We start from the raw sequence: 27685 nt of genomic DNA, 5'->3' as shown, positions 1-27685 counted from the left end.
TCCATCGCCATTGCAGGTCCAGGGAGTCGGTGTAGTGGCAGTTAGTCGTTAGCTAGGGGAAGCCCGAAAGTAAACATCTAAGGGACGAATTTAAAAGAACCGTCACACCGACAGTGCGATTTGAATAAGGTTTACAATATATTCATTCGGACTTTAGACGTAGAGGCTCCCTGGCTGTCCGACTAGCATCTGAGAGAAGCAGGCGTAGTTTGTTAGCATTAGAAACCAGAGGAGAGTGACAGAGGAACCGCCATGGCTCAGATCCTGCCTATTCGTTTTCAGGAGCACCTGCAGGTATGTGACCGACAATTTAACGATTCATTCACGTATGAATGAATGATTAAATGGTCAGGTATATTTCGTCCCCGGGGCTGAATTTCCACCAGATTATCGGTTGTTCCGGGGACTTTTCAAAGTCTTAACAAGCTAAGTTAGCTTTCGCGAGCTATGCTAACTAGCTTTGCAGGGTGGATGACGTTTATCACAGTTAGCATCTAGCCTTCTTGCTAAGTCTGACTAGCCACCCTCGTTCATTATTTAAATGACGAATTTCACTCGTCAAAACCACACGTTTTTACATATTTCGAAGAATTCGCATTCTTAAACAATATGTTGAAGTTACATATTCTAAAGCCAAGTTTGACCATGAAAACATTCCCAGTACGTTTTCTTACGCTGCTGTAGTGCAAAGTGGATATTGATAGAACAACCGTAAATTAACAATACCTGTGCTAGCGTAATTCATTTGAAAAAAAGTATTTCTTCACGCTTTCCGTCACACAACAGTGTTGCTAAATAAGTGAAAATATATTTTGAGTTTCTCAGCCGAGTTACTTCTTGTGTGGCGTTGGCATACCTTAAAATGTACATCGTTTGATGACTTTAAAGTGATTGCCCAGCCTCAGGAGGTTGTCATGTTTAAAGGTTGTAGAATGGTCATGTGGTGTGCTGGCTTGTCACAAAGCTATCTGACGACCTATGTTTGAATGAATTTGGCCGGGGTTCAAACATTCACTGAGACTGACTTATGTGCCTGTTATATGATAGGCAAACTATTGCCTTGATTTAGCTGTAAATACGGGGTCATCTCATATTGTTCTCAGTAAGTGTGATTATGCCGACCACATTTACCATAAACCATTACAATTATATGTTGGTTAGGTGTAGGGCATGATGCTTATAAATTCAGTCTGGTGTGTTGGCTCTCAAGATGTAATTAATAAGTCATAGTTTCAGTCAAGTTACAAATGAGAAATAGGATCTTCCTACCTCCCAGCTTAAAGAAAAAATTATTTCCTTATTCAGTATTTGTTTTTCTTTTTCCATCTTGAACTTTACTAAAAACGATTTGCTCCTCAAAATAGCATTAAGTGACAGATGTATTTGGCTCAATCCTTTACTTGTGATCTAAGTAGTTCATGATGTTTCTTTAGTTTTCCACACATTTTAACAGGTTCTGTGTCTTATGAGGACTTGGTAATAGTTACAGTGCTGTAACATTGATCCCTCAAGTGAGGTCAGAGGTCAAGGACGGTACCATTTTGGTGGCGCTGATGTATAGTATTGGTCAGGTTTTTTTTTCCTGATCAGGTGGCCCTGATTGTTTGTCAGTGAGTTAACATATTGTTCACAAGAAATATTAATAAAGCTTTGTTGAGATATTTTGTATTATATATTATGGGAGTTAATATGGCATCTTTGTTAAAATCCTTTTGATTGAATTTAGTTGTTCAATCAGTAAAAAAAACACACAACAGAAGTGATGCATTTGGCTTGAAATTCAATTTATGTAATGTATGGTAATATAATAATTTGTTCAAATTTCCTCCACTGCTCAGCAGTTCAGTCATATAAGTTTAAGCTGTGACTTAAAAGTGCTTTCCCAATGGCATGTGACAAGGTCCTTTTCTGTTTCTAACCAACTCACATGTGATAACCAGCAAATATCACTAATGCATGACCTGCATATGTTGTTTCATGCATGTTTTACAGTATGCATCACTTACGCAGTTCATGCTAAGTATTGGAGACATTATGGCCTAAAATATTAATTAAAACAAATTATCCCGTTTACCTCATTAAATACTAAATGCATTTCTTTTTTGGATTTGCACATGTTCGTCCTGAGGAGTGTCTGGATTATTCCGTCAACTGTCTTTTTGTTAGACATGATAAGATGCTTACAAAGCTCCTCACAAGAGCACCCAGGGAGTAGGAAGGATGTTATTGGAGCAATAGAGTCACATGATCCTGGAATGATCTTTATTGACATGAGCTTGTGGGTTCTTCTACGATACTTTAAGGATTTCTCACACCCTGCACACTCAGCAAATCAGGTTGCCTTTTTTTTTTTTCACCATCTCATCACCTCATCCTTCTAAACAGACATTTCACCATGGACCTAAAAAACATTCATTTGAAAGTCTTAATAGATCTCAGTAGAGCAGTTGGTCTCCAATTTGCTGTCCAGCTTTGTGTTTTTGGATAACTACAGAGAAATAAATATTTACTGCAGGGTGTTATGTCTGCTTAAGCCACTGATAGAATAAAATTGTGATATGAATTACAATCACAATAATACTAATAAGCAATTGTGTTGGATCCCAGCTTTTTCAAACTGTACCTCACACAAATGGTTATCACACTGGTCTCAAAGTTTTATGCACAATCTCAAAGTTGTGCATAAAACTTTGAGGAACTTTGTTGAGAGCTTATAGACAGAGATAAATGCCAAGCATGCACCTCAGTCTTCTCGCTCTTTCTTTTTGTCCCTCCCTTTCCTGAAGCTCTGCAGTTGAGTGTCTTCTGTCACCTGGTCAACTTGCATAGCTTGCATTTTTATAAATCATCCATTTATATGGTGAAGCGTACACCCCAGTGTCATGTAAAATGCATTTATCTTGGCACCACATATTTTCACCTCCCTTGGATTAGGAAAACATTTATTAATATACCAGAATTTATCCAATATGATCTCAGGACAGCAGTTAAAATACAACACTGAACATGTCTTCAATAGGTCTTTTATTGAATTAACTATCAAATTAATGAATGAAATTCAAGTGATGTTAGCATCACCTACTGCCCATGTGCATATTGGTTTTATGGGTTTGACCATTCAGAGGAGACAATGCTGATGACTGTTTGTTAATTCAACACAAATATGATTCTGTAATTACAAGTACATATACGGATGTTTCCTAAACACTTCTGTACACATTAGCTCTTTAGTTTACAAAATATGTCATCAGTTAAATCTCTCTGCAAAAGCAAATACAAAACACCAAGAATGTTTTTGGTAAATGTGTAATATGTAGGCAGGGGCCCCCAATTGTTTGGTGGGGGGGGGGGTGTTTGTTGATGTTTCCTTAAATCAGTGTTGTTGGTTGTGTAAAACAAGTTGTCTGTGTTCTGTAAAAGGATTCATTTGCTTGTGTAGGCAAAAATATGGCACTTGACTATGGCTGACAGACTAAAGGCATATCATTTGGATTTAGTTCAGTGGTTTTAATCTGTTTGTGGCATCTACTCTTACTGTATGCAGTTATTTTGCCATGCTCCTTAAATGCCACCCTGCAAGATTTGCAAGTTACACTTTGAACTTTGCTTGGAACTGACCAGCTGAGATCTCGTGACAGGCTGGCGAGGAAACAGATCTGCTGAAAACTTGACATTCTGCAGCTCTGTTAAAATGTAAGATAAAGTGTACATGTGGGAGAAAAAGGAAACTGTCGTCCCAAAACCACCTCAGCAGAACCTGCCTGGAGTGGAGATGGATGGGCTTGAGAAATTCATGCAATCCTTCCTTTTTTTCCCGTCTGTTTATCTGTAAAGGCAGCCCTCCTTCTCCTCACCCCTGGGCAAGTCACATGTCCCCTGTCGGTGTCACATGGTATTGGAGGAGGCAGCAATAGGCAAGCCTGTTGTTTCAGTCCTAGTAGACAATGGGTTCCTGGTTTCCTGTTGTGGAGCACTGCAGTGAAGTGCTGCAAGCCTCAGCACATTACATAGCACATCCTTCCCTGAACTGCTTTGCCTTGAACTTAACATGTGTGGGACACATAGCTTTTTATGCTGACCAAGATGCTGCTTTCCTTTTGAAGGAAGAGCATACAGGTTAAATCAACAGATGGGATTCCCTTTGGGTCATTAAGTGTAGTTTAAAACAGCTGAATAATTTTTTAAAACCTTTTTTGAGCACTCAACTGAGTGCTTAAATGTGTGGCTATTTATAGAAATTAACTGAAGTTTAACATAGCTTCCTTACTAGAGAGCATAGTCATCTAAAACATTTTGAGCTGTGTGTTGGTCTGTGGAAGATTGCACATTAGGAGAAAAACATATTTACTTAAGCTACAGTATATGATGTATCAGTTATTTGTATTGAGCAAGACCTACATGAAAATGATGCTATTGATTTTGGGAGCCATATCAGATGTATACCCCAATATATTGCACCAATTGCCAAGAAACTCTCAAGGGTCCACATCATGAAATAAATAGAGATGAGCAAGATATATCGTCTAAGATAATATTGTGATTTGTTGTTTTAAAGATATGCACATTGACTTTGCAAAAATTATGAAACATGCACTGAAACCACACATTCCCTGAGTGCGTGCAGCAGAAGATTGATCAGCAGTGAGCAGGTTTCAGTGTCACATGACCATTAGTGGGCCTACAAGATCACATGACCTCTCGAGACACCTGCCCCCACAACTAAGTCTTGAAATGACTGTACAGTACAACATCTGAATGTTTACCCAGAAAACTGTTGCCTGGCAGAGAGACACTAATTTTGGACATGTCCTAATATTAATTGAAGATTGTAGTTCTTAAAGTGATTAAAACAGAGCAATGCAGAAAGTTATGTAATTGTGAGTCACTTATGACTCTTATTGGCAGTTGGTGTTGCCATTGCAGTGTCTAGGTGGGTGTTGGTAACGCTAGTCTTCAGGTACAATTTTATACTATTGATTTAATTGATTCTCTGTTGTCATTCTCAATATGATTTCTATTGACAACTAGCTTTTCCATGAGTAGTTAATTGGCTACATAACAATGCTATTGCTCCCCCGTCACATTCACTCTGCCTCACCTACCTTGTTATGCTTGTGCTAACTACAAGGTGAAACACAGTAGCACACGGCCAAGTCGGGCAGGGAACAGTAATGATTGCATGATTTTCCAAATTGGTTGTAGCTTCACTGGACTGACCTGCTTTCTCCTGAATTCCTGCTCACTGATGTCACAGGAGCATTACGCAGTAGCCCACAGCAGTTTTACTATAAGCTTGACATAGAAAACCAGTTTGACAGAGCATACTGAGGTGTGTTGTCTTCCGGCAGGGCAGTATATATCTTATTCAGTTGTACTTTGTTTCAAGAAACAGAGTTAACCTATTCTTTGTGATAAGGCAGCACTGCTATTTCCTGTTAAAGGGAAAAAAAAGATATTGTTTTATGGTGAATGAAATTACTTCCTGCTGATCCCAGAATAGATGCCAGATGGTAGAGACGGAGAATGAGGTTTTCTCGACACATACTGACTTGAAAACTATTTAGTAGTAACAGAGGAATAACTTTCTTTTCCTGCTTTGTGCGTTGATGTCCCCTGAACTGGTTTCCAGACATTGGAGAGCCTATTCAAGAAAGTTAGGCAGTTAAATCACACAGTCCTAGATCTCAGAGCATGGCATCTTTTTGATTAATATTAAGCCTATATTCATTAAATATGGTTTTATAGTTGCTATTAGTAGTTATTACTACTACTACTCTGTTAGCCCTTTCTTTTGTCTGGTTTGTGAATAACTTAATAATAACAACACAACTTCCACACTGGACAATGGCAACGATAAGAGGCATGGGAGCTACAATGATGTTACTTGATGATGTTACTCCAACCCGACTGGCGAAAGCTTGATCCAGATTGGTTTTCATGTCTTTCCTCCTTGCTGGCCGTAACACTCGTTCTGTAAGGTCATTTATCAATGTAGCATTGAAAGCGAAACGGGTTACTCATCAATGAGAGAATGTGGGTGGGGCACGGCTGTGGGCTGTCGTTGATAAACGGTGTTACCATTTCACAGAGCAATTCCAAGAACTGTGGTTTGTCTTTGCTGATTAGGACTCAACTGTGGCAAAATGTGAACAGTGGAGAGACTTTTTTATCATTTGCAAGCCTTGGAGTCACTCACCACCAAAGAGGGCTTGGTTGTAGGTGGGGCTAGCAAGCTTAATAGGCCCCTTGGCAAAGAACCAACACGTGTTCACAAAACTGCTCTTGACATTTGTACATTTACACTAGGGAGCCAAATGTAATGAATCTGTTCCCTTTTATGTCTGGCCAAGTAAAGCTGTTATTAATACATTATGAACACATTTGATTATATTATACAATATACATCTGAATGAGCATTTACGTGCTGTTGCCTACTAAAGAGATAATATTAGTTTGTGCCTCTGCAGGTGTCCATGAGAAGTGTGATATGGATATCAAATTAATTATATTTGAATGTCCATTTTTTTGCTTGTCAACAATTGAAACTTTGTGAATACTGAACTTGGTGACATGTTTCAGGTCTGGTGCATACTGGAAGTTATATTTAAACAAAGATACAAATAAATTATTGATCACACAGTTTACAAAATTGTTTATGACACGGCAGAGTTTAAACAGGAAATCGTAGCCTTAAGGAATTACGTGACATTTGTTCAAGTGCAGTGCATTATTGAAAGGTTGCAAAAGTAGAGGAAGTTGCAACAGAAATATGTGGCCTATGGGAAGTGTTTCTGGTAGTTTCAATTCCGCTAGGCTTGCACCACAATAGCATTTCAATTTGCAGAGGAAAACACTGTTGGTATATATGTACAAAATACCTTGTTCAGTGTTGAGCTTTAATTTTGTTGGACTGATGTTACTGTACAATTGGTTTGTTCTTGTCCTAAAAACCCTGACACTACATAGAGCTGTTCTGGCAGAGCCATCAGTGTTTTTTGCCCCCAGCAGCCTGTGCTGTGTCTGAGTTGGTGTGAGGCAGTGTGTCCTGTGCTCTGCCTTGGCAGCAATCTGTGCTGCAGAGTTTGCTGGCATTATTTACTGCAAAGCAGTGCACCTTTTTCCCAGGCCTTTTATACAGGTTAAACCTCTTTGCCGTATATTCTATATTACAGAAACTCCCGTGACACGGCTGAACTCTGGTATTTTGTGTTGCTTATTGCATCAGGGTTATAACACAGAGTGAAGGTATAAGTGATTGTCAGTATAGTTCACATTGGTAGTCTTTGTGCAGTCTTCACAAATGGCATCCCACCCAAATGCACTCGCAGTCTCGTAGGTCTGTATTGTTGTGTAATATGGTTTTTAGTTTCCTCTTTGGTCCATTCTTAAAGAATGTTTGGATGAGCTCTTCACCCAGCCCATGTGACTGTTGTGATGAGCTCCATGTGTCAAGAAAGCTGCTGTGTGGAGACCATTTGCTGTGCTTGTGCAGAGCGGCTAGGAACATATTCTTTTCATTGAACACTATTGTAACACTTATTCAAAAATATCCTTTTAATTCTCCTTTTACTCTTCCAAACAGCATTGCTAAGGACAATATTCATAAAATAACTGGAACTCTTGATTCTCACTGGGGAAAAAACAACATGCAAGTCTTTAAAAACTAATTTCCTCCTCTCCCCCCTTTTATTCACAGCTCCAAAACATAGGTATCAATCCAGCCAACATAGGATTCAGTACCCTCACCATGGAGTCAGACAAGTTCATCTGTGTGCGGGAGAAGGTTGGCGAGCAATGTCAGGTGGTGATCATTGACATGGCCGACCCAAACTCACCTATCCGCAGACCCATCTCAGCTGACAGCGCCATAATGAATCCAGCGAGCAAAGTCATCGCACTTAAAGGTATGAGACTGTGTTTGAATTACAGAAGGCACATTTTGGTGTTTAAAGAACAAATTAGAGAAGAACTACATTGTAATACATCAGTGTTATATTTTAATTATCCACATGAAGCTTTTAGTTCTGATAGGTTTGTTTAATTTAGCAACATTGTCCTTTTAATAATTAAGATTATTTAAAATGATTTCCATATATTTGTCCATATATTTTTAGTTTTTTCACTACAAAGTAGTTTTACTGACCAACATATTTTTCCCCACACATTTGTCCTGTAAATACAAAAAAATAGCACATTTTTATTCTTTTTGTGTAGCATCCATGATTGCTTTGACTTTTTTTGTTGTTTTTGTTTTTGTCTTCTCTGTTCTTTTTTTTTTTTTTTTTTACTTTACTGCTTTCTTATGTGTTTGCAGACGGTGAGTTGAAATTTAACTACTTAACTGTGGAAGTAAAATCCTGTTTTCAAGATATTTATGGACAAACTGCACCTTTTGAAATGATCGCATTCAGTATTGCTTTCACCTTTAACAAAAAAATATACAGTCTATATTGATTAAAGTTGACATGATCTATCATCAGATTCTGGATTGAATTGAGTTGATTTGAATTGGTACATGCTCTTAAAGACTGTGTACATTCATGGCCTGGCTATCAATGTTTTCTGTATTTTTAAGAATGTCATCTGTAATTCTTTGAAAGTTTTCCCATGCCTTGGCCATTAAATATAATTCTTCATAAACAGGATTTAGCTTTCACAGCATTATAGCTTGCTGGCATTCCATCATTTTTATTATATGTACAAGTGATTTAGAACCCGTTTTACATGTGGTAATACTAGGGGTAAAATTTGTCATTTTAATTACACATTCCGTCTCAATATTCATTTTGAAATCCATGTTTTTCTCCATCTGTGTGAAGTTTTAATTACCCTATCCTGTTGTTTCACTTGTTTCCCTTCTGCCTTTGCGTCTTTAATAATTTAGTTGTGTGTTACCAAAAGTTTCATACACTAAGGAGTGACTTGCAACCTAGATTGGAAGTCTTGTCATCTGGCAGCAGGATTGATTTTATTTCAAGTGTTCTTGAAGTTATAGTCTTCTGAAAAGTAGGTTTAGATTGATGACCAGTAGAAGTTAAGGAGCACTTGTTCTTTAGTAGATAGAAACACCCTTGCCCCTATCCAACATTTTATTAGCCAAACTTGTATTGAAGGATTTTTAGCTTATGTCTCCCTAACTTATTCTAGGGATTTGGTCACTGGCATGGTCACATGGCTTTTCTCTCTAAATTGTTCTTGTGGTTAATTATAATGTTTTGTAATAAGAAGTTGTAACATGGAATGAGTGATGATACTGAGATTTTAATGGTTAAAGTCTTCATTGAGTTTTAATGTTAAATTGGCACTCCTCCTGCTTGAGGTAATGATATAAATGGTCCGTTCTTTGCTGACTGTCCTCTCTTCTGACGATGCGGTGCAATGTGCACTTTTTAATTGTGTGCTAAAGAGTTATATCTTTTATAGAGTTCTCACTCATTGCTGACAGACATGTGACAAGCGGTCATGAGAAGGAGTGTGCATTACAATAGCTGCATTACACTGTGCATTTGCTGCCTGGTTAAATGTTGCACATTAAATGCATAAGGCCCTACAAGTTTTTTGGAAACTTGGAACAAAAATACTTTTTTACCACAGTTTAAAATTACTCTTCTGATTAGGAGCTCAGAAAAATGTCTATGGGGCAATGGGAGCACTTCAGCAATGCACACTGCTCATCATGAACGCATGAATAGACCTATGTGAAGGCGTAGGTTATTGTGATTGGAATTTTACAGCAGTTGAAATCTGCTTTGTTGCATCACTGCCTTCCTTTCCTCTTTCCTTAGCCCCTTTTTGTCCTTTTAATGACCAATTGTCATTTATGGAGAGAAGATAAGAGAGCTAGTTATTTATTTTAGTTCAACCTGTAGTACTTAGATGGTCATTACTTAGTTCAACGTAGGGTCAGCATAGACTACGCCGCCTTCTGTCCACCCCAACTCTCTTCCCTGCTCAGTTTTCCATATTAATGCATCTCAGCCGACCTTGTCTTATGACACAGTATGAATCTTTGACCGCTTCATGTAACCATGTCTGAAAGATGGACACAATGCACAAACACACCTCCAACACCTGATCATTATTCAATTAAAAATCCCTTTGCTTGCTAAAATTTGGCTGCTTTAAGTGGTCGGTTGGCCACACTGCTTATTATTCTCTGATTCAATGGCTTAGTGATGGCAAAATGATTTTTGACAGTTGTGCTAATGCATTGGTCTTTGCTTTTTCTCACCTTGTTAATGAATATTGAATAATGAACAAACAAGGAAGTCACACTGCTTAATAATGAAGCCATCGGCTCACAAAATTAACAATAACAAATTACACAAACAATGCAGGTGAGTGTTTTTGTTTTTTTAAACATTTAGTCTTTGGTCTTTTATCCAGACGTTCCAAAACATATTTATTTCTTTTGTAAATAACAAACCACAATCATCATTGGAAAACTTTTGTTACTGTTGTCCGTAAAGACCGCTTCATCTTAATTGTCCTTTCTGTGTATGTGTAAATGTTCATACTTTTGACAATTTGGCTCAGATGCAGATGTGTTTGCCTTTTTTGTGAGTTGTTTTGTTTCATACGTCTACCTTCTGTCTGCTTAGATTCTTTCTAAGGGCTGTTCATTTGATGGGGTGGGCCTTGTAGTCGGATATTATGATACATAACAAATCATGCATACACTTGAACTACATATTTCAATAATTATGCTAAGGAGGAGGCTTACAAATGCTCATTCTCATCCTCAGAGCACAAGTGATCCCTTTTGATTCATTAAATGAATACACAGAAAATAAGTTTTCTCATTATTCATTAAATTGCATTGCACCCAGTAATTGGCAACAATACACGTATGTTTTTTTATTGGCCTTGAAGTTGTGAAAGTGTGAAAATAGAAAAAAAAATGAATTGCTTCAAGTACACATAATTCAAGGCACAGTGTCAATGCCAATGTGTTGCCATTTTTTCTATGCCTACCTTATTACACTTCATATGACACAATTTCTGACTACAGCATGTTTGGCAGCCTCTATCTGTCCGTCATGGCATCGTCGCCTGTTGAATTGTTTGCCATGACTACCAATATTTCAAATTTTAATCTTCCTTTCTATTAAAATTTGACATGTTCATTCCCTGTGAATGTATGTCTAAAGACATCCTGTCAGAAACTATAACATTCTTCTTGGGCCCGGCTCCTGCCCCTTTTCTCCCTCCTCTTCCTACTCTAGCTGCCAAAACTCTTCAGATTTTCAACATTGAGATGAAGAGCAAGATGAAGGCACACACCATGACTGATGATGTTACCTTCTGGAAGTGGATCTCCCTTAATACAGTTGCACTTGTGACTGACAATGCTGTCTACCACTGGAGCATGGAGGGTGACTCACAGCCTGTGAAAGTCTTCGACCGCCACTCCAGCCTGGCAGGCTGCCAGATCATCAACTACCGTACTGATGCTAAGCAGAAATGGCTCCTTCTTATTGGCATCTCAGCCCAGGTAATTTTCTGCTCATGTGAGGTCTAAAATTAGCACATAACTTCATATACATTCATAAATAGTCAGTTATATGTACTAACTTAAGCTTGTTTAGACCTATTTGTTTTTTACATATTTACGTCGACTGATTTGCCCTTTTCAGCAAAATCGGGTGGTGGGGGCCATGCAACTCTACTCTGTCGACAGAAAAGTTTCTCAGCCTATTGAAGGCCATGCTGCCAGTTTTGCCCAGTTCAAGATGGAGGGAAACACAGAGGAGTCCACTTTGTTCTGCTTTGCTGTCAGAGGCCAGGCTGGTGGAAAGGTAGTGGATGTTAAATATGTCATATGAGAGGAGAAACTGGTGACGTTTGCACTATTGTGGACAAAATTAGTAAATCACTTGTGTGTTTTTCTCTTTGATTTAGTTGCACATCATTGAAGTGGGGACCCCACCAACAGGCAACCAGCCTTTTCCAAAGAAAGCAGTGGATGTGTTTTTCCCTCCAGAAGCCCAAAATGACTTCCCTGTGGCCATGCAGGTTTGTTCTTTTCTTCTGTTGTTACGCTTGCAGCTTGGGGAAAGCAACGAAGTAGTCGTCTGAAAGATTCTCATAGCACATATGTTGTTATGTAAAAATAAGCTGCCCTTCATCTACGTTGACAATGTGTTTCCCTCACAGTAGATGTTCATTGTAAATCTTCACTTTTAGAAACCATGTTCATCTGAGAGTTAATCTTATTTGCTTTCTTCTATTCATGTTCAGTTAAACATTTTCCAAATGAGTCACTGAAGAAGTAGAAAGAAAATGGAAGATTCAAAGTAATGTGAAAATTTGTATCTGATTTCAGTTTTTTTACTAAATGTTTTTTTCCCCCATCTTCCACAGATAAGCGCCAAACATGATGTAGTTTTCCTTATTACCAAATATGGATATATCCACTTGTATGACTTGGAGACAGGCACCTGCATCTACATGAACCGCATCAGCGGAGAGACCATCTTTGTCACTGCTCCACATGAGGCCACCTCAGGCATCATTGGGGTCAACAGGAAAGGACAGGTAATAATGTCAACCTATGGCTTACCTTATGTGCTCAAGGAAACTGCATCGATCTTCTCCATGGCTGCTCAGTTGTCTTAATGTCAAAGTAAAATGTTTCTTATGAAACCAGTGCACAACCACTTTTTCATCATTATCTACTGTACACATTATGTCATCGTCAGATCGTGTGTCCAGCTAAATCTGACACAGGTTTACAAATGTCAACAAGCACAACATCAAACATCAATAGTCACCCGGGATGGCAATTTTCCACTTGTGTCCTGTCATCATCAGGCAAGCCCAGACTCTGCCAGCAGGCATTATAAATAATCCAGAGTGTACCGTTTCACACACAGAGAGGGGAGAGGGTTGTATCTTACTGCTTATGTTAAGCTGAACCAGAAAAGAGAACTGGATCCATCCAGCTGATGAATACTGTTCCAGCCAGGCCACACACACTGCATGAATTATTGAGTGAAGAGCGGAAAGCTGATCTGAAGCAGTGAGGGATCTTGCTGTATTGCTGTGGCAGTGAAGTGCATATATATGTGATTGTGTTTGTGTGTGTGTATTACATGCACAAAACACAATACTGAACAGTGTTCTAAGGGATAGGCCACATTTTAGGTCTTTCCGTATCTCTGCTCATGTGGATTATACCAATAATATTGGTAACATGATAAAAAGAAATGGATTGCCTCAATGATTTAGCCTTTATATTTATTTTTATCTAGTATGTTTGTATCGGGTTTGATCGTACAGGGCTCACTCGACAAGACTTCATCAGAGAGCTCTGACTGAAGCTATATGCTGCTCAAAAAGTTGCTGTTGAAATCATAATGAAGTTCAAGTAAATTTTAAGCAACCCATCTGAAAACAAACGATGATGGGATCATCATGTGCGGGGAGGTTGCTGGACATTTTTCTTGGGGCAATAAACAGTGACAGCTGCCGTGTCCTGTCACTGCAGGGAGGGAAAAATTAACATATTAACAGTGACCTCATAGAAATGTAATGATAGCTGCCAAAACTAGATTGAGACAGAGGAGGGAAACAATTGAGCGAACGGGACATAGCCAGAAAGGAGGGAAAAGGGCCCAACACTCGAGCTGTGGATCTTTACTGGCATCACAATTCGGATTATCAGATCAATGATTTGATTCAATGTCACAATGCAAGGTGTCCTAAAATCTCTATCTATGAATGCACATGGCTATGTTTTCACCTCTTTTTTACAAATTCAATTGTGTTCCATTCACGCAGTCCTCTTACTGCTGGTCCTCTCCTCCAATCAAAACCTCTAACTAATCAGCCGGAGACCTTTGATGCCAGTACTGCAATTTCACTGTTGTGTGTGCGTGTGTTGGTGTCTGGGCTCGTGCATCACTTGATACTACAGCTCATGTATCATCTTGACACTTGGTGCTCTCTTACTGAGAACAGTCTCTCTTTTTTTCACCAGACTGATCATTGCATTTAAATATAAGACTACAATTTAAATGTTGCAATAAATGTCAACACATAATGTTGGTACTGACCCATATCTTAAATTGGCAAGCAGGCAGAAAATGGAAGGCAACACCTCCATGTGTTAGCCAGAGTCTGGACTTATTTTACTTCTTTTATGTCCACTTTGTGTTTGAACTACCTTCAATTAGTCCCCCCACATTATAGTAAGTGACCCTGCTTTAGTTGCAGGAAGAATGAAGTCTATTCACCCATGTTAAAAGCTGTGGTACTGACCTGCTAGACTTGTTTGTAGAGGGACCAACACTAGCAGTCTTTCTCCTTCACCCCCCTCCCCTTTTCTCCATCCTGCTCTTTCATTCAACTTGTTCCCCCCTCTCTCTTTTGCCAGACCTCTCACAAAGGCCATGCATTACACTGGCCTACTAATAATACATTTGCATTCAGCAGCCACAACCTAAGGCTAGACGGAGTTTAATGGAATTGCCCTTAGTTAATTTTCGGCTGAGCTGGCTCACTCATGGGATGAGACTCAGGAATGTGTTCTGTGTATTTTTGTGGTCTACATGTGTCAAAGATGAGTTCAGCTTTTTCACAGCTGGTATTTTGACTTGTCACAGTAGGAACAACCCAGACATTACTGATATAATGCCTCTGCTCTCTTATTAATGTGTGCTTTTCTGTTTCAACATGTAAAAAAAACTGGCCGAATGTTTTGAGGGAAAACCCCATTATTATGTTTGTTTATTTTAAAAAGAGGAGAAAATCTTGCAACGGGCTCTAGTGTGCTATACTCAATCATTCCCTGCATTTCTCTGTAATATAGGTGCTGTCTGTGTGTGTGGAAGAGGAAAACATCATCCCCTACATCACCAATGTACTCCAGAATCCAGATCTGGCTCTCCGCTTAGCTGTCCGCAACAACCTTGCTGGTGCTGAAGAACTTTTTGCACGCAAGTTCAACAACCTGTTTGCTGCTGGCAACTACTCTGAGGCTGCCAAAATGGCTGCCAATGCACCAAAGGTACCCATGATAGCAGTGTTGAATTAATCAACAGGTGTTAGGTGATATAATCTGAATTTGGGCTGGACAATATGATTGAAATGTTTATCATTTTCATATGACTTGGTAACCTTTTTGCTCTTGATTGACGGATAAACAAGTCTGTAAATTGTGGGATTACACCTTTATATTGACACAAAACAACAAACATCAAACAGAAATATTTCACACATCTGAGGTAAAACATTCAACATTGTGTTTGTGCGATGCATGAACATCGAGCAAAATGTTTTATTGCAATATATATTGTTATTGAATTGTTGTCCAGCCCAAGAATGGAATGTAAGATTAACATAGTTTTTTACTATAGTATTTTTGCTGGGCTTTTATCAGTTTTTTCTCACCCTCTGTTGACCTTTTCCCCCTCAGGGTATCCTACGTACCCCAGACACCATCCGTCGTTTCCAGAGCGTTCCAGCTCAGCCAGGTCAGACTTCTCCCTTGCTGCAGTACTTCGGTATCCTGTTGGACCAGGGCCAGCTCAACAAGTTTGAGTCCCTGGAGCTTTGCAGACCCGTCCTCCAGCAGGGACGGAAGCAGCTTCTGGAAAAGTGGCTGAAGGAAGACAAGGTATTCGAGATCTCTATCTCAGCTTCTTCCTGAGCTGACAATTTGTTTATAAGACTTTGCTATTATCTTGGATCACGTTAGATCATTGTTTTGTACGGAGTATGTGTGAGTGTTTGGATACGGACACAGTTTTTATTGGACTCATGAAATATGTGACTTTTTAACATCAACACTGCTTGTTGCTTGTTGTTACTTGTCCTACTTTATAGCTGGAGTGTTCAGAGGAGCTTGGCGACCTGGTCAAGGCAGTGGATCCCACCTTGGCTCTCAGTGTCTACCTGAGGGCCAATGTCCCCAACAAGGTCATTCAGTGCTTTGCAGAGACCGGTCAGTTCCCAAAGATTGTCCTGTACGCCAAGAAGGTAGGGAATCTCTTTCAGTGTTGATTATTCCCACAATGTGTCATAAAAAGTGTAATAAGAGTAAGAACACTTATTGTAACATCCATGCTCTTTTCCCAGGTGGGCTACACTCCAGATTGGATATTTCTGCTAAGGAATGTGATGCGGATCAACCCAGAGCAAGGCTTGCAGTTTGCTCAGATGCTGGTTCAGGATGAAGAGCCATTGGCTGACATCACGCAGGTTAGAGGAGTTGAAGAGAGATTTCCAGTGGTCATAAAAACAACCTTGGATTGTGGTGTTTTTTTAAATGAATGAATCTCTGTTGGCTCCTTTTTATTTTATGTTTAAGAGTAGAAGAGGTATTTTTAATTTATACTTTACTCTGTTAAATCTAACAGAAATTATCATAGCAGGAATTCAGAAACAGATCCCCTGAAAAACAGAATGGGCTAAGTTAAAGATTTAGGATTATTTGGGGAGGAAAAACCACACCCTTTTGCTATTTACAAATAAACCCAGCGTTTTTCTAGGGGGAAAAAGTATTTGACCAAGTCACATGACACGTGAGCATCTGTGGACCTTAACTATCTGATAATTTAAAGGAACTGCAGCTCTTCCTTTGCTTCCTGCCTCTGCAGTCTCTCTGTTCTGCTGACACAGTTTTCTGTATTGCCTAAAGTGCTGTATTGGCAGCTAACAAGAATTTCAAGAATAACATGCGTTGCATCAGAGACTGTCTTCGATCGTTGGAAGAGGAAACTTTTTGTGTTCTAACTGGTCTTAAAATTTTAGAGGAGTATGTGGTCTTCATGGTTTAATTCTGTCAGCGCTGCATTAGTTTTGTATTCGTGTTGGTGGGAGATTTCATTTTGTACAAATAGGTTTTGACAAGTAGAACTCATGTGGGAGTTGTAGCTTTTACACACGGTCTCCCTTCCCTGTCTAGAGTTTTGCAACAATGTGTTTCTGTTTCTTTGTCTGTCCAGATCGTGGATGTGTTCATGGAGTACAACCTGATCCAGCAGTGCACGTCATTCCTCCTGGATGCTTTAAAGAACAACAGACCCTCAGAAGGACCACTGCAGACTCGGCTGCTGGAAATGAACCTCATGCATGCTCCACAGGTGGACACCGACTATACTTTATTGAAAGAAATTCAATTAATAAAGCTGAGAACCAGTTTTCTAACACTTTTTTTGGTGCAGGTTGCTGATGCTATCTTAGGCAACCAGATGTTCACCAACTATGATCGTGCCCACATCGCCCAGCTGTGTGAGAAGGCTGGACTCCTGCAAAGGGCGCTGGAGCACTACACTGACCTGTACGACATCAAGCGTGCTGTGGTTCATACACATCTGCTCAACCCAGAGGTAGTATTTGGTCACCAACTGAAGTTAGTCATTGGCTTACTGTGGAAACTTCAGGTGACATCAACAAACTCTTCTTCTTTCACTTTCAGTGGCTGGTGAACTTCTTTGGCTCACTGTCAGTGGAAGACTCTCTGGAGTGCCTCAGGGCCATGTTGTCCGCTAACATCCGCCAAAACCTGCAGATTTGCGTCCAGGTGGCTTCCAAGTACCATGAGCAGCTCACCACACAGTCTCTCACTGAGCTCTTTGAGTCTTTCAAGAGCTTTGAAGGTAAAATCTCAAACTTTGTGACATGCTGCTTAATTTATATATACATATATATATATATATATATATACACACACACACACACATATAATATTGCCATCTGCAATCCATAATCCCACAATACAGTGTTTTGAAGTTCAAAGACACACGATTCAATAAATGTTTTGGGTCAATTCACCTCTTTTCTGCTCATGTGCAGAGACCGATGTTTCCAGCTATCGGTTAGACAAATAGGTCAGAGCAGAAAAAGGACAATCCTAGACAAACTGTGCTGGAGGTGAATTAATGCCTCCTCTATTATTAATGAAATAATGGAACTTGAATGTTAAGCCATTTGGTGAAGAGAAATATTTAATTTCCATTTAGATTATTTTCAGTGTGCATTAGTGTATCATTATATTGGTGAACTAAAGACCTGCATGTTTCTTTGTCTCTCAGGTCTCTTCTACTTCCTCGGTTCAATTGTGAACTTCAGTCAGGACCCTGATGTTCACTTCAAATACATTCAGGCTGCCTGTAAGACGGGCCAGATTAAAGAGGTGGAGAGGATCTGCAGAGAGAGCAACTGTTATGACCCTGAGCGTGTCAAGAATTTCCTCAAGGTAAAGCTTCAGGGACGGCTTAAGTAATCACACACTGCCACAACAGCCTCTGTCCTATAACTAATCTTTTCTCTCACTGTTCCCTCTCTCCTTTTCTTTTAGTATGTTTCTGTTCCTGTACTACTTTTTCCCTTATTTGTTTTTACATCTTGTCCTTTCTTGACTTATAACAGGTTTTCAGAATTTAATGTGAAGTAGTCCTTTGTAGAGAGCAGGTCTGTCATCATTCATATCACATATTCCTTGGAGTTTCTAATCCAGTTTTAAAAGGTTGTTTTCATTAGATAGAGGAGAGTAATGGTGTCCTGAGCCCAAAGGTCAGACACTTTGCATGGTTATGATTTGTGATCTTTTGGGGTTTTGGTAACCCTTCTACGAATGTATGTATAGTGCAAGTGAGTCACTCTTTATGAAACAGGTAGGGCTCTGCTGCTATCAGCACTGATGTAACATGACACCTTGGGGGTACGTCTTTTAGAACAAACGCACATTGTAAACACACCTGTCACCTGCCCACCACAGAAATGCTGGAGCTACAGTGCTAAATGCTAACCATAACTTACCAGATGTTGGCTGCCATGAAGGCCTGCTGAGCAAGTGGAGGCCCAAATTAAATTCCAAAAGGAGATATTTACTACTCAAGCATCTCATACTTTGACAAGCCACTGACTAGTTTGAGTGTGTTTTTTTCTGCTGGCTTTCACAGAGATAGTCACTGGGTAAATTTAGTCACTGCACTTGTCTGTTGCAGGCACCTGGCTTCTCAAAACAGGCAACAGGAAGTGAGACTGCTGGTGCTAATGCAGCATTCATTGGCAGTAAATGTTGTATGTAAAAGCTTTAAAATGCAGCATGTTAGTAAAAGATTCTATTACATTAAAACTATTACATTTCACATTTAACAGGTTGGCCCCTTCTGATAGATTAGAAAATAATAAATACAAGCAGATTCCTAGTAATTTTATTGGATAGAAATGTTGAACCAACATTATGGCAGCCAATTATCTTTTCTGCTATCCCCATTTGTTTTTGGAATGGCAGGACTTGTTGAAGGTAAATCTATCCCTCTTCACAGCACAGGACCACATATTGTGTTTTTTTCTCTCTCATCCTTGACCCTTTACTTTGGACATAAGATTGAAACTGGTATTTGTATGGTGGCATAGACTGCATGCTCGTATGCAATAATCCATGCACTACTATGATGTGGCAGTGCTGTTGGTGTTAAAAAATAACTAAAGCAATTGATATCTGTATTCCAGGTGTCTGTATGTTTAGTGTGCAGTTCTGTAACATAGCCTGTAGTCTATGCAGCATGTTTTCAGTAATATTGACAAGTTGCAAAATCTTTATGAGCCTGTTTGTGTGTGGATGGCAATGCAGACAAGTGCATTGAGGTACAGATGTCAAGTGGTCAGTGTTGCCTGGTGGTGACCTGATAACTCGCAGCAGCTCATTAACAGGAGGTGATCCTGTTAATGAGTAAGAAATATTCTTCACTAAAATTAAGTTACATAATGCTTAATAAATGCAGTTGTAAAACCAACCACCTAGTGCATCAGGTTTAGAAAATGAATTTGTAGTTTTGGTTAAGTGTGTCTTTCTGACTGTAGACTGACTCTCTCTCCCTTCACTTTGTGTGGCAAACAGGAAGCCAAGCTCACCGACCAGTTGCCTCTCATCATCGTCTGTGACCGCTTTGACTTTGTCCATGACCTGGTCCTCTACCTGTACCGCAACAACCTGCAGAAATACATCGAGATCTATGTTCAGAAGGTAAAGTTCCTTGCAAAAATATTGAAATTTCTATTGCACAACAGCCACCCTTTTCAGACATGATCTAATTGGACTGTTTTGTGTTTCAGGTGAACCCTAGCCGTCTGCCTGTTGTGGTAGGAGGTCTCTTAGATGTGGACTGCTCAGAAGATGTTATTAAGAGCCTGATCTTGGTTGTCAGGGGACAGTTCTCCACTGACGAACTGGTTGCTGAGGTGGAAAAGCGGAACAGGTGATTCACTTTCCATCAGTACACATAACAGTACAAATTTAATAACTCAAGATTAATCTAAATTCAGTGTATATTTGATATGACCTTAAGCGTAGAGTCATATAAAATTAAACTTAATGTCATTCAGATCTGAGCAACCAGAATTTTCTTTATCTCACAGACTGAAGTTGTTGCTGCCCTGGCTCGAGTCTCGAATCCATGAAGGTTGTGAGGAGCCCGCCACCCACAATGCCTTGGCCAAGATCTACATCGACAGCAACAACAACCCAGAACGCTTCCTGAGAGAAAACCCATTCTATGACAGCCGTGTGGTGGGAAAGTACTGTGAGAAAAGAGACCCTCACCTGGCCTGTGTGGCTTATGAAAGAGGACAGTGTGACCAGGAGCTGATCAATGTGAGCCCTGCCTCTTACTATAAATCCAAATGTCTATGTGCATTTAACTGCCTTTGCTATTGTAATATTTGTTGTTGCTTTTCTACTTCAGGTCTGCAACGAGAACTCCCTTTTCAAGAGCCTGTCTCGCTACTTGGTCCGTCGTAAAGACGCTGACCTGTGGGCTAGTGTGCTGCTGGAGAGCAACCCCTTCAGACGACCGCTTATTGACCAGGTGAAGTATACGCAAATTAAGTTTCTTTTTCTTAATATTAGGAGATGGTTGTTTTTCTAACACTCTGTTCCCCTGTACTTGCTCACAGGTGGTGCAGACTGCATTGTCAGAAACCCAGGACCCAGAGGAGGTGTCAGTCACAGTCAAGGCCTTCATGACTGCAGATTTGCCCAACGAGCTCATTGAGCTCCTGGAGAAGATTGTACTGGACAACTCCGTTTTTAGTGAACACAGGTGTTTATCCTAATGTCCCTTTTTTTTGTTAGTTTTTTTGTAGGGTTTCATAGAGTCATTTAATAATGGGATTGCTAAATGAAAGTGTGGTTTGAGTTCTGTCTTCTCATTCTCACAGAAATCTGCAGAATCTGCTGATCCTCACAGCAATCAAAGCTGACCGCACTCGCGTGATGGAGTACATTAGCAGGCTCGATAACTATGACGCTCCTGATATCGCAAACATCGCCATCAGCAATGAGTTATTTGAGGAGGCCTTTGCCATCTTTAAGAAGTTTGATGTCAACACCTCTGCTGTGCAGGTCAGCCATTTGCTCTTTGAACAGGTATTGTAATGCGTTTTGATTGAACAATTTCTCATTGTTCCTTGTTTTCTGTCCTCCACCCTAGGTACTGATTGAGCACATTGGCAACCTGGACAGGGCCTACGAGTTTGCCGAACGCTGCAATGAGCCAGCTGTGTGGAGCCAGCTGGCCAAGGCTCAGCTGCAGAAGGGCCTGGTTAAGGAGGCCATTGACTCCTACATCAAAGCTGACGACCCCTCTGCATACATGGAGGTGGTGCAGGCTGCAGATCAGAGTGGTAAGGAGACTTGCTTAAGCAAGAAAAGGAAAGGAATTTTATAGAAAGATTTTGGTTGTTTGCCAGTGCCATTTAAATTCAAATCAATCAGTACAGGGTTTTATTATGACGCATCAGAACAGACTAATCACTTCATATTACTGTTGATTTTCACTTGCTTCAGGTAACTGGGAAGACTTGGTCAAATTTCTTCAGATGGCGCGTAAGAAGGCCCGCGAGTCTTATGTAGAAACAGAGCTCATCTTTGCTTTGGCTAAAACCAACCGCCTGGCAGAACTGGAAGAGTTCATTAACGGACCCAACAATGCTCACATCCAGCAGGTTCGCCTCATACCCATTCAGTCATGTGTGAATTAGAAGATCAGGCCAGGAATATTAAACCATATTATCTGACTTGACTCTGTCTTATAGGTCGGCGATCGCTGCTATGATGAGAAAATGTATGATGCAGCTAAACTGCTATACAACAACGTATCCAACTTTGGTCGCTTGGCTTCGACTCTGGTGCACCTCGGGGAGTACCAAGCTGCTGTGGATGGCGCCCGTAAGGCCAACAGCACCCGCACCTGGAAAGAGGTGTGCTTTGCCTGCGTCGATGGACAGGAGTTCAGACTGGCCCAGATGTGTGGGCTTCACATTGTGGTGCACGCTGATGAGCTGGAAGAGCTGATCAACTACTACCAGGTAAGATGAACAAAAAGGTGTTTTTGTTTGCCAACTTGTGTACACACGTAAACGGAAATTTACCAAATTCCATCCTCTCTCTTCTCCGTCAGGACCGTGGCTACTTTGAGGAGCTGATCACGATGCTGGAGGCCGCCCTGGGCTTGGAGCGCGCTCACATGGGTATGTTCACAGAGCTGGCCATCCTCTACTCCAAGTTCAAGCCACAGAAGATGAGGGAGCATCTGGAGCTCTTCTGGTCTAGAGTCAACATACCAAAGGTCCTGAGAGCAGCGGAGCACGCTCACCTGTGGGCTGAGCTGGTCTTCCTGTACGACAAGTACGAGGAGTTTGACAATGCCATCATCACCATGATGAATCACCCAACAGATGCCTGGAAAGAGGGGCAGTTCAAAGACATCATCACTAAGGTACAGATTAATGTAATATCTGATCAGAATTGTAATATTTCAATGAAATTTTATCATGACTTATACATCATTTAATAATACGATATTACATAATTCATATGGCACTGCTATTTCCCGATCCAGTGTTTAACACTTTGTTCCCTCTACATCTTGTGTAGGTGGCCAATGTGGAGCTCTACTACAAAGCCATCCAGTTCTATCTGGAGTTTAAGCCATTGTTACTGAATGATTTGCTCATAGTGCTTTCTCCCAGACTGGACCACTCCCGTGCTGTCAACTTCTTCAGCAAGGTACACTTTAATCTCTTACAATGATACTGACTGAGGATGACAGAAATGTCCTTTCTTTGCCGTGATTCATGTAATCATTTTATTTATTGTGTGTCCATAGGTTAAACAGCTGCCTCTGGTCAAACCTTACCTGCGGTCAGTACAGAACCACAACAACAAATCAGTCAATGAGGCACTTAACAACCTATTTATCACAGAGGAGGACTATCAGGTAAGAGCCTTTGGCAACACGTTGATTTTCTTTCTGTCTTTTTTTTGTCTTCTGCGTTTCATTGAATATGTATCTCGTGTCAGGCACTGAGAACATCAATAGATGCCTATGACAACTTTGACAACATCTCGCTGGCCCAACGCTTGGAGAAGCACGAGCTGATTGAGTTCAGGAGAATTGCAGCCTACCTCTTCAAGGGCAACAACCGCTGGAAACAGAGTGTTGAACTCTGCAAGAAGGATAAGCTCTATAAGGTGCCATTCCATTATCCACTCATGCATCACTCACCTTTTCTTTCTCTGTGAATATGTCAGGGGAAAAAAAGGAACTAATTGAATATGGCCATTCCTGAAGCTGCTTGTGCTGCATCTCTCCCACAGGATGCAATGCAGTATGCGTCAGAATCTAAGGACACAGAGCTGGCAGAGGAGCTGCTGTCCTGGTTCTTGCAGGAGAACAAGAGGGAGTGTTTCGCCGCCTGCCTCTTCACCTGCTATGACCTGCTGCGACCTGACGTGGTGCTGGAGACGTCCTGGAGGCACAACATCATGGACTTTTCTATGCCATACTTCATTCAGGTCATGAGGGAGTACCTCAGCAAGGTGAGAGAGGTCTATGGAATGAAAGGGTGTTAGAAAGAATAGAAATGCAGGCCATATAGCTGTGTTAGGGTTCGCCAAGGATGAATACATGGGTCAGAGAAAAAGTGAATACACACATTCAATGACACATTTAAAAAAATAGTTTTCATTTGATCAAAGAAACAATCTAAACACTTTTATACCAGCTTTCTTTATGGGTTTAAGATTTTAATTTTCTTCTGCTGTGCTGCACATTTTCTCTTCCAGGTTGATGCAGTTACTGATCAGGTGAACGTTTTTTTTTTCAGGATTTAACTTGCAAGATTGCAGCCTTAAGTGTGCATGGTTGTAGTTCCACCACGTGCTGCACTTCAGTCGTGACTGAGACATCTTTTATGCAGTCTGCTTTTTTTATATAGTATAGTTATTGCAGGTAGTAATTTCATTGAGTCAAAAAGAAAAATCTAATCAAAGAAGTCTACGTTTATGATAAACCCCATTGGTAAAAGAACAATGTTTGAAAGGTAACACATTTACAGTATCCACAGTTAACTCCTCAGAAACATGCTGATTTTCCAAACATGGCAAGCAACTGACTAACATCACAAATACAAGTGTGCATAGCTTTTTTTTGGAAGGGGAGGGGAAATCATGGTTGTTTTATATTCTAATTTTCTTAAGTTAATTGCCAAAAAGTGTATTTCTCTATGCTTAATTACACCGCACTGCATAATATGAAGATGTATTTTCTAAAGGTAGATGTGTGTTGATGACTGGCACATGCATGTTTGCTGATAACTTTGCAGCAGGCGGTTTGTGTCTGGTTTTCTGTAGTAAGCCATGAGCATTGGGAGTCGATCTCTGTATCATCTGGGGATAAGTTAACCTCTGCAGGGACAAGAGCCAATATTTTGGGGTTTCCTGTTTAGACATCATTTATCTAGTGTATGGTGTATAAAATCCAACGAGTACAGTAATAGAGTTGCTGATGAAAGACCTCTACGGCCGGTAGGTTTTCCACAAGTAATGAGTGTTGGGCTTATCTCAATTAACAGCTGTCTGCCTACGAATGCATTTCTGTCAATGTGTTCTGCCTCTTATTCTCAACACTGACTGTTTACCTGCAGGCTACTAAAACCTGCTCAGACACAATTGGTCAAAAAAGAAACGGTAACCAGGAGGCCCCGAAATCTTGTCTCTCGTCTGTTTATAGAGACGAATACAGGAGTCCTCATTTTTTACTACCAGCACTGTAACACAGAGCATGGTGACGGCAGTTTGTTGAACTTGTGTGTGCTGTCAATCAGAAGAGGCATGAAGGAAATGAATGATGCATATATTAACTGCTGAGCTCTTACTGTTAGCTTTGGAAATAATCTGCATCCAGTTGCTGCTACTTGAAAACTGAAGTGTGCGCCTGCATCTGACTTCCTGCCTGAAGTTTTTTGTCCTTTTGATTTTGCAAAATTGTTTATTATTATTAGGGCTTCAACCCTTGATTCATTTCATTATAAATCCATCTGCTGTTTTCTAAATTATTGGATTCAATATTTGGTTTGTAAAGTCGGAAAAAATTGATAATTTTTGCAGCCCCAACTATGCTTTTTGTTAGTTTTTGCTTTCCCCCCTTACTTGGCATTACGAGTATGATTTCTATTATTGAAGATACGAGAAATGAGTTGAGCGCAGCACTTCATAATGTATTATTGCTGCTTTTCAGTACAAGCTGTAGAACACTCAGTGTTCTGATTCAAACATGTGGGTTTGGTTGTCCTGCTTTTTCATTGAAGGCGGCTTTTGTCATTACAATAGTACATCTAACAAAAACTTGTTCAACACGTTATTTTACTAAGTTACTTTGTTCTTAATGTACTCATTTCTTCTCCCTGCAGGTCGATAAACTAGAAACCTCAGAGTCCGTAAGGAAAGAGGAGGAGCAGGCAACAGAGACACAACCTATTGTCTATGGTAACAGTCCTCTAATCACATATGTCATGTCTATCTCACTCACTGTGATCAGATACAAAGGCAGCAGTCTTCTTCCTCACATTATGCTTTTTTGGTCAGCAGCTAATCATCAAACTTGAGGTTTAGGTCTTTTCACAGTTGATTAAAGAACTTGTGGACCAGACAGTAAAAAATTAGCTGCATAACAGATAAGGATGATCTGAGTGGACTTGTCTTCCAGTAAAGTGGAATAATTAGAAGGAATAAGCCTTTTCAGTGTATGACCGTAGCATATGCATCACATCTGAATCCGACTTCTTCTCGCAGGCACACCTCAGCTGATGCTGACAGCGGGCCCCAGTGTTCCTGTGGCACCACAGCAGACGTACGCCTATGGCTACCAGGCACCACCTGCAACATATGGTCAGCCAGCACCTCAGCCAGGCTTCGGCTATGGCATGTAAAGTACCCGAACCCCTCCTTCCCCTTTATCTGTCCACATGTAGGCCGGACCCACCATCCATCCATCTCCCACAGTCCTTCACCAGACCATTTCTGTCTCTGCCCTCTGCGTGGAGCTTGAGATAACACACAAACAAACCCTTCTTTCACTTATTTTTTTCCTTTCTCTCCCCATTTTAAACCATCATGAAGGACTCTTATTTGTTGTCAAAGAAAAGATTGAATCACAACGTTTAATTTTCTCACATTCCGTGTAGAGCTAGGTAATTTTTTTTCTTTGTCTATTTTATTGAATGGGAAGTGGTTTATGTACAACGGGGGGCTTGTGAGAAGAGCTAGACCTCTTCTGAGTAAAAAAAAGAAAAGAAAAATAAGGTCTGTTGTGAAGCATCTGATTTGCACTCTGTAATGAGAAGACATTGATTAATGTAGAACCTCTTTATTTTTTCCTTTTGATGTGTGTGAGCAGCTTCTTCTGTCCGACTGTAAAACGCATTTAATTATTGTACATTCAGACACACAAACTGCTACTGTGTTCCTCTGTATCTGAACATGAAACTGCCGCTTCCATTGACCACAGTCAGTCCCGAAACACTACGTTGTACCTGTCCAGTCCCCAGACTCTCACTTCAGGGCTTTTTCTTGAAGAAAATCCAAAAAGAAAGAGTGTTTTACATATGATTTTCAGGAATGCTCTTTTTCAACAAAGCCTATGCAGGACTCTCCAAACAAATCTGCAGTCAGACGTGATTATTACCATGTGCTTTAAATACTGCTCCAACATGGGAGGGACCATTCCACCTCAGGAGGTACTGCAGACATGTTTGACAAACTTGCCCCATGCCCCCTCTTTGTGCTGCAGTTTGTCTCTGCTGGATATCTGTTCTTTGAGTGTACAGGAGTGATTTTTCGAACGTTCCGCTCCTCCATATCCTGTCGAGGGTTTTGCCTTTTACCTTTTCAGTTCTCACCCCGCTCATCGTGTTCTTCGCAATTAATATCACAGACTTGTGGTAATTTGAAGTTTTTATCAAAGGCTTGCGTGTATACAAGAAATCAATCATTAACTCCTTTGAACTTATATTCTTATCTAAATTACCTTTAGATTTAAATTGTGCACTTAAAAACGACTTGATTGTGCATAATCAGGATCATAATGAATGAAACAGCAGTTTTGTTTTCCACTTAACAAAATAAAGGCTTCTTGTTTGTCAAGAACAGTCTGGTTGTGTCCTGCGTATACAGCATGAGTGTGTTATTTTCCGACCAATGAACTTACTGCATGCCAAGTTCTAAGAAGGGGGGAAGTGATGTCATGCTCTTAAATGAGTGCTTGTGAGCAGAGCAATCATCGGTTGCAAGTGTGTGTGTCGGAGGAGGATGTGCTGTTTGTAGTCCAAAGTACGATTATACACCGAGTTAGAACACACTTCTAGATGAAATGCTTATCAATTTAAATAGGGA

General features: G+C 40.3%; 1 protein-coding gene across 3 annotated transcripts; it reads left to right on the top strand.

Moving 5' to 3' along the window:
• The first annotated feature begins 25 nt into the window (after window positions 1-25).
• cltca (clathrin, heavy chain a (Hc)) lies at window positions 26-27523 on the top strand. 3 transcript variants are annotated; one of them, XM_083909982.1, is made up of 31 exons: window positions 26-294; window positions 7697-7904; window positions 11226-11494; window positions 11637-11798; window positions 11902-12015; window positions 12364-12537; window positions 14813-15010; window positions 15419-15619; window positions 15829-15981; window positions 16081-16203; window positions 16950-17087; window positions 17169-17333; window positions 17423-17603; window positions 18039-18202; window positions 19853-19978; window positions 20068-20210; window positions 20371-20605; window positions 20697-20819; window positions 20908-21053; window positions 21172-21355; window positions 21444-21636; window positions 21800-21957; window positions 22048-22320; window positions 22413-22730; window positions 22889-23020; window positions 23121-23231; window positions 23315-23485; window positions 23612-23833; window positions 24080-24100; window positions 25705-25780; window positions 26087-27523. In XM_083909982.1, exons 1-31 carry the CDS (start codon window positions 253-255, stop codon window positions 26221-26223), a joined length of 5061 nt encoding a protein of 1686 aa, XP_083766108.1. In that variant the 5' UTR covers window positions 26-252; the 3' UTR covers window positions 26224-27523. The 3 variants fall into 3 exon arrangements, with proteins under 3 accessions (XP_083766108.1, XP_083766109.1, XP_083766107.1); XM_083909983.1 differs by lacking the exon at window positions 24080-24100 and having other exon boundaries at window positions 7697-7916; XM_083909981.1 differs by lacking the exons at window positions 26-294; window positions 7697-7904; window positions 24080-24100 and having other exon boundaries at window positions 11154-11494.
• Window positions 27524-27685: the final 162 nt, after the last annotated feature.

This window comes from Microchirus variegatus (assembly GCF_963457635.1).
Source record: "Microchirus variegatus genome assembly, chromosome: 2".
Classification (NCBI taxonomy): Eukaryota; Metazoa; Chordata; class Actinopteri; order Pleuronectiformes; family Soleidae; genus Microchirus; species Microchirus variegatus.
This window is presented reverse-complemented; position numbering and strand designations above follow the sequence as displayed.

Bases quoted from the DNA above. Each gene is read 5' to 3' on its own strand.
- cltca (XM_083909982.1), top strand. From the start codon at position 253: ATGGCTCAGATCCTGCCTATTCGTTTTCAGGAGCACCTGCAG. The intron at 21,356-21,443 runs GTCAGCCATTTG...CCTCCACCCTAG, and splicing joins TCAACACCTCTGCTGTGCAG to GTACTGATTGAGCACATTGG. The intron at 23,232-23,314 runs GTAAGAGCCTTT...ATCTCGTGTCAG, and splicing joins TCACAGAGGAGGACTATCAG to GCACTGAGAACATCAATAGA.